The 7,403-nt window shown below is 39.8% G+C and overlaps 2 protein-coding genes and 1 long non-coding RNA gene across 4 annotated transcripts in view; all 3 read right to left on the reverse strand.

Annotated features, from left to right (window-relative positions):
- LOC149034392 (uncharacterized) overlaps positions 1–7,403 on the reverse strand; it is a 382,461-nt gene that overhangs the window by 252,799 nt on the left and 122,259 nt on the right. The window lies entirely within an intron of this gene.
- The window catches only part of LOC149034408 (uncharacterized), a 193,981-nt gene that overhangs the window by 58,320 nt on the left and 128,258 nt on the right, over positions 1–7,403 (reverse strand). The window lies entirely within an intron of this gene.
- On the reverse strand, positions 1,083–5,752 carry LOC113672091 (RING finger protein 151-like). The gene is made up of 4 exons (XM_089193776.1): positions 4,137–5,752; positions 3,231–3,710; positions 1,525–1,705; positions 1,083–1,088 (listed from the first exon to the last, which is right to left on the reverse strand). The coding sequence occupies exons 1-4, from the start codon at positions 4,211–4,213 to the stop codon at positions 1,083–1,085; spliced, it is 744 nt and encodes a 247-aa protein (XP_089049902.1). The 5' UTR covers positions 4,214–5,752.

Below are 7,403 nucleotides of genomic sequence, written 5' to 3' on the forward strand. Positions count from 1 at the left end.
ACAACTCCTTCGAAAAGCATCTTGTTGATTTTTTTTTTTAATGTTATCTTTAAATATGTGGTAGAAAGGGAACGTCAAGGAAGGAGAGCATTTGTTAGACACCAACTTACACCTGTTTCAACAATAAAATGAATGTCCCATCTCTTACCATATCTCTTTTAAATATTCTGGATTATTCTCATATTAACGGGGGAGGGGTTGAGGGGAAGAGAGGTTAAGACCCAAAAAAGTTGCGTCATCATCTGGTCACGAAGTTTCGTAATTTTCGGTAGTTTAGCAGCCACGAAATAAGAAAGAATAGAGAACCCATTTATGGGCGATACACAAGTGTAAGAAAGCGTTCTTACCTAGTTCCTGTATTACAATGAGCTCGATAACGGTGTTATAAGAAAACTGATACCGAATAGTTAACATTTCAATTTTTACATTCGCCTACTTCCCGAGATTTTTTATAGTGTCAGCGAACTCAAATGTTTGCTTAAGTCCGTAATCCCAAACTTCATTAACCAGTCGCGTCTTTGAGCTTCTGCAATAAAGTGAAGATGCGCTCTCGGTCACTCCTCCGTGGAACAAGACTTGACCCACCCTAGCGATTGGACTCTTTAAAACTTCGTGAAAACCCCTTTTTTTTTTCGTATCAACCTATGAGATACTTTTAACATTTTAGAAGGATTTGAAAGACTTAAACTTACAACTCCCATACCAATAGGACACTCACTCACTCACTCATGCCCATTATGCCGTGTGGCACGTAGGGCGGCTACGAACGATCGCCACATCTGTCGGTTCCGGGCCAACTTCAGGATGTTACCCCAAGTGGGTAGGAAGAAGCATCTTATTCATCTTCTTTAAGGTTGAGGTTTCCTTGGTATATTTTACTGTTGCGAGAAGAATATTGTGTTCATCGTGGTTCTCTAGTTGTTTTTGTGAAAGGGAGGTGGGGAGGGGTAAGGGTTAGTAACCTCCTCCTTTGAATCTCAATTAAAATGCTTTTCTCTCGTCCACTTTTCCGCCTCTGAATTCATTTTTGTAGCGATTTACGGTTATCCGTGAAACAAGAGCAGTTAGTATTTGCAACTTATTCAGACCTTTATTGAAAAACACAACATACTTAAAACTTTACAAAAAGTTTCTATTCAAAGAAAAACCAATTTGGAGTTGACCGATTTTTAAAACTCCCGCGAGTGTATTAATATATGCAAAACTCCGCCTCTGTAAACAATAGCGCGCAAGCCACTGCAACTAAGCAGTGAAATTGACAACTGCACTGACTATACTGCCTTTCGCAAGCTTTACAATTGACAGAATTCGGAAACGTAACCATTGGCAACGTTTATCACACCAGGTAAATCGTAACACTCTTCGTTTGCTGCAGCAACAGAAACAACAAGATCTTCTTAAAAATTTAGAATTCTGCCATGTAGACCATTGAGGAAAAAAGAGCGGCAGCCATGATACAGAAGAATAAACTGAAACTATAACTGTTACACTATATCAAGGTAAACTCAGACGAACGTCGCCCACCTGATCAAATATTATTCCTCTTAGCCTCTCCACCTCTTGCTTCAGCAGCACCTGGTGACTTTCTTGGTACTGTTTATCGCGTTCCGCCTCCTCTTCAAGCGCGTAAAAATTGTGGCACCCCTTTACTGTACATTTTACCACACGTTGTGGACAATCGCCAAGGTGCAGGTGGATGTGCGATCTGTAAACATGAACAAATGAGTTAAATGCATCAATAAAGACTTTGAACAAACAGTCTGCTCAACTAAATATCAAGCCATTACAGTTACAAGATTGGGTAGTAATTCTTTTCCTAGTGTTCATACATTGTAAAGCAGACAAGCGATGCACCACAATAAAATCATCCTCGCGCGGATTTTTATTTGATAACTCATCAAATTCCAGAAGAAGTAAACAAAGAAATGACCAGGAACTTGAGTTGTGTTGTCAAATAATGCAATCGTTACCCGAAAAAAAAACTTACAGACTAAACAAAGAAGACCTCGACTACAAAGAAATCCCTCATATAGTCAGAATTAAAATATGTTTGAGAAGCGAACCTAAAAGCTTTGTTCCTTTCTAACAACAAAGAGAAGCGTATTTCGTTTCTATAACAAAAAATAAAGCACATGGACGTTTCGTAAGCTGCTCCAAACCGTAATAAATAAATTTCGATTATCGTGTGCTACGATTTAGTAAAAAGTCAAGCGAGTAACATGCAAATAAAGTTCTGCTGTATCTATTTGCGAACTTCGTAACAAATAACTTACTACCTTGCGTAAGGTAAGTGTGGATTTTTTTAAACAATATTCTATTGTTTAAGCTTGTGACTTTTTTTTTTTTTTAACAATAGCAGTCTGATAGTATCATTTCCCTTTCGGTGTTAGGACTCAGTTCACTTTAGAACTACTTAACGATTTTTCTCGCTAGTTTAAAACTACGGTTATCAGGGATCGATAGTTCTCTCTGGTTTAACGCTTTAATAATTCGCAATCTTAGGTTAAGTGAAGTAAGCGACGTTTCTGAACAGCTGAGTGCCAATCTACTAGCCGGTTGAGAACGAAACGATTCCCACTGGGTACGAATCAACAGAGTACGAAAGGCCTGTGTGCTGCATTTTGTTGCTATAGAAACGAACAACGCTTCCTTTTGTTGTAAGAAAGGAACAACGCTTTCTGAATCGTTACTCAAACATATCTCAGTTCTGAACAAACGATCGATTTCTGCGCAGTCGAAGTCTTCATGGCAATGTCATAAACAAAGATAAAGTTTCTCAAGCTTTTACAGAAAGTCTGTGGTACGAAACGAGTGAAAAAAAAAACCGCTTCATTTTGTTGTTAGAAACGAACAATGCTTTTAGAATCTTCATGGTGTTGTCGGAAACAAATGGCGCTTTAATAAAAAAGATTTCTCGTTTAATTGCCTAATTACAGTCTGAAAATCTGATCTTTTAAATTATTTGATTCTACGGCCGCCGACTTTTTTCGGGCAACACGACACAGGTTCCGGGCGACATGACTTCGGGCGACTCCACCGTAAACCATTCAGATCTATCGCTTAACCGTTTCAACTGTTTCTATCAATTACTTTCTATCGCTTTATGCATCGACTTAAATTTGCTGTTAGTTTCGGATCTCGAATTACGTTTGTAAGTGTGTCTTACTGTCTAGTTTTGGGTAACCTTAACTAGAAATGCATCGAGTGCCTCGGCTGTCAAACAAACTTACCTTGGTAACTGTTCTTCACACTGAAGTGGGCAGGGCCGTGGAATTTCTCGGCAGTTGCCCTCGTGGCTAGCAAGTGTCGATCTCTCCACTCCTATGTGGCAATGAAAACAAGGAACTTTTTCAAAGGGGCAGGATGCTATGTGCAGGTTCAGCGCATACCTCTCTGGTTTAACCAAGCAGCCACGAGGTCCATTGGGGCAGTCAATAACCATGAAGGGGCAAGTGTCCATGTGCGTTTCCTTCTCGCTATGCATTCCAACCCAGGAGCAGCCGACATTAGTGCAACGCACCTGGATCCTTCCAATCAAAGCGCTAACTGTTACGTTAACGTTTAACTTGTCCCCTTCGATCCTTGCTCGACAGAGCGGGCAGGTGCAAGGTCTCGAGCCAATGCTCTGTTTGGAGATCATCTCCAGAAGGCAGGTCTTACAAGCACTGTGCCCGCAAGGCATGAATACGGGCTGATTCATCAACTCCTTACTGGAATGAAACAGAACCGACAAAAAAATTGTAGTTTGTGCAAAAAAAAAAAAGTGCCAAAAATTTGAACTGCAATGCGTAAAAAGTCAAAGCAAACGGTGCTATAGTCCAAAGATGAAATCGTTTGGAGTAGCCGAGAAATTTTGCAGGTAGCTTTTTTTCGATGTTGAGAATTTTTGATAGTAGCTTTTTATTGTTGTTGTTGTTCCAATTTGAATAACATCTTTCTTTAACAATATACTTGCCAGTCTAGTTCAAGTTCTGGTGGGTAGGTTCAAATAAAACTACAACGATTTGTGCCTTCATAGAGCGTTTCTCGTTAATTCCTTCCTCGCAATGTTCCATTTAACTCGAAATTGAAATGCCAAAACTCGAACACCGAATGACTCAGAACTCCAAATTCAAAAAGGAAAAAAGTAGCCTTACCATATCGGACATAGTAAGCTTTGGTCCAGGACATCTCCAGGCTCGGTTGCGACGTTAAAGGAACTTAGGCCAGACATTGTAGGTATAAATCGGAAAATCGACGTAAGGACTGCACACAGTAAATTTTCGTCACCGGAGCAAAATGAAAATGACACGTCAAGTAAGTTATGGATTCTTAATAAACCTTTACTTGGGATTCATCACCATGGTGATATAATGTCGCATTTCCGTTATGCCAATTAGCGCAAATGACCATGTCACGCCCCCGAGAATGAGATAATGCGAACAGTTTAGTAATAGCAGGTAGGAGATGAATAATTTTGCTATTTTATTTAAGAAAATAATAAAAACATAGTTGTCTGACAAGCCTCTGAGGAAGCTACAAAAGGTGGTCACGAACAGAGAAGATGAGCTCGAGGTTTGGTTCAGCCAAATGAGGACTTTAACAACTCGAACAAAGGTAGTTTCAAGTCAATGAACAATAAACAATTAACTTCAGTGACACATCCCTAAGAGAGTTTTATAGAGACAATTATACAATTGAAAATCAATAACATCATGTTTTAGGTAACTTTAAAAAAATGGACAATTTGAATCTTACATGTAAATCTGGTGGTTAGAGTTTAACATTAAAAATTTGGTTGTTGCAAGCTTTAATTCAATGTACAATGTAAAAATTTTAGACTTCTTAATCTGTGTTTAAAACCTAGATTGAGTAACAAAGTTTAAAAGAATCGTCCAACTGGTTGCATGAGGAAACCATTCAATAATTAATTGTTCTCGGTCCAAATGCTGTTTTAAAAAGTAGGATGTTTAGAAGGCGAGAGATACGAGTTGTCCTGCGAGATATATCTCCTCTGTTTTCAAATAGTCTGGTGCATATGCAGTCATGCAATTTCAATCGGAACAACAAATTTTTCAACATCTCTTGGGCGGCGCTTAAAGTCCTATAAAATGCCAAAAAATAGTTATTAAAGCGGTCGACAAAGCCGGCGCTGTGGTCGTTTGGCGGGCCGACCTCAACAAAAGAGAAGCGTCAACTTTTTGAAACCTATTTTTATGCAAAACTTTAAAAAAATCTCACCTACAGAGAACAAAAACTGTCCAAAGCATTGCGAACGGCCTTCTAGCAAAACAAAAACTGCCATAAATTTAATCATCACAAATCTTCAAACAGTGCACATTTCTTTTTTTCTTTTAACCAAAAAATCACAAACCCAACAACCCTGGTCGACCCATCGTTTAATCCTGCAGTTGCCCCACCACACAGATCTCTACCTATTTATACTCTGGGAAAAGAGAAATCACATGGAGACATATCAGTCTGGCCTAAGCTATGTAACCTTTTTTTTAACTGAATGTAAAGCTTTGTCTCTGAGCAGATCTATAGGCTTCCTGACCATGAAAAACAAACTCAGGATATGGGGATGACGACGCTTGCATAACTTACACTCTGGTGGAAGTTTTGGGTGACAGAACCGCGCGAATGAGCGGCGAAGTAACGAAGAGAATGTGAAGGAATAAACTAACGCTCGGCCGCATAAATCTTCCTTGAACGAAAAAAAACATTCAGTCACGCAAGCTATAGACATACAGAAATCCTTTTCAATTCAAGAAGTCATCATTTCAAACCCCCCCTTCCCTCTACCCGCCTCCACCACCCCCCCTTATTCCTTTTCCCCTCCCCCCTTATTCCTTCACCACCCCCCCATACTAGGCACACGGCTGGAAATCATGTCCTCGCTAGCTTTGAAACAGGAAAAACCAAATATTTTTTTAAATTTTTCTCTTCACCATAGTTTTTAATATTATCTCTTCCCCTCGATAGTCTTATATCAAGCATGATCTGCACTTCCCCCCCCCACCTCCCCCTGCCAGAAAAATATATATCGAGCTCAGTTGCCCGGGAACATATATTATTCAGCTAGGTCGGACGCGAACTCGATTTGATTCGAGCGCGATTACCAAATCGAGCTCGATTTGATTCGAGCTCGATTACAAAGGTTGTGACTCGAGCTCGGGTAGGCTTTCGAGCTCGAGTCACTTACGTCGAGCTCGGTTGCTCAGAATCCTTCTAGTCGAGTTGTGACTCGAGCTCGGATAGGCTTTCGAGCTCGAGTCACCTATTTCGAGCTCGGTTGCCCAGAAACAAATATTGATCCGAATAATCTTACCTCGATCCAATCGCATGAACACCTTAGAGCGGCTTTTAAACATTGCCTTCATGGTATCCCCGCACATATCATCCCATGTGCCCGCCAGGGTCAACATGTTTGAACCACTCACAGTTCGATAAAAGTACAAACTAAAAGTAAAGAAAAAACGGTTAATCGCTATTTGTTTATTGGGATTATATTTATAAGCCAAAAATTAACTAATAGTCAGTATTACCTCGACGCTTGCCTTCTATTTAGATGCTGGTTGAAAGCAGTAGGTACAATATCCTGAAGATTAGCTCTAGTGGAATTGTTGGGAAATTCCAGTTCTTTGACTCGTCTAGTACTTTCCAACACCCGCTGGATGGATATTAGGACGCGGTACTCTTAAAAGATCACAGAATCGTAGCAATACGAAAGAACGTTTCATATTTCTTTATCGTCTTGTCCCGCTCGTCGACATTGCTTCTTGACTATGTGATCAGCATAGACCGCTCAAAAGAAATGAAACAATATAGAGACCCCAATTTCTTTTGAATATACTCACATGTTAATGAGATGACATTTGACAACCGACAATTCATAATTGCTAATATTCTCATATTTTCTCGCTTCGACCGCTATCTGGATCTACCGGAACTACATGTGGGCGTTGGCAGTGTGAACAATCACCTTCAATCGTTTCCTGAACGATTCCTGAAATCAAGAGAAAACCATGTTCCTCTAATAAAGTAAAACTGTAATCAGTTTGGGTAAAAATCATTGTGGTCCACAGCATCGAATGCCTTTTTGAGGTCAAAGAGGGGTTGAGAAAAAAGCGTCGAAATAATAAAGTCTCCCTTCAAAGGCGCACTGAGGGTGCCACTTCCAAACGAGAACATGCGATTGATAGTCTTAATAGATTAGTAAATTATGATACACTTCAGTTGTTTCCGATGATAACTTTTATAAGTTAAATCCTGTATGCATCAGCATTTTTCTCCGCCATCGGATGGGATACAATCCTCTCTCTTTTGATGCATTCTGCTCTTTAATCAGAGTCTCTTTTTAACTACCCACATTTTAGAACACGATTTATTTTCGCGGGTGATGACCATACAACATGTTATTT

The sequence above is a fragment of the Pocillopora damicornis genome, chromosome 14 (assembly GCF_964200805.1).
Source record: "Pocillopora damicornis chromosome 14, jaPocDami1.2, whole genome shotgun sequence".
In the NCBI taxonomy this organism is placed as follows: domain Eukaryota; kingdom Metazoa; phylum Cnidaria; class Anthozoa; order Scleractinia; family Pocilloporidae; genus Pocillopora; species Pocillopora damicornis.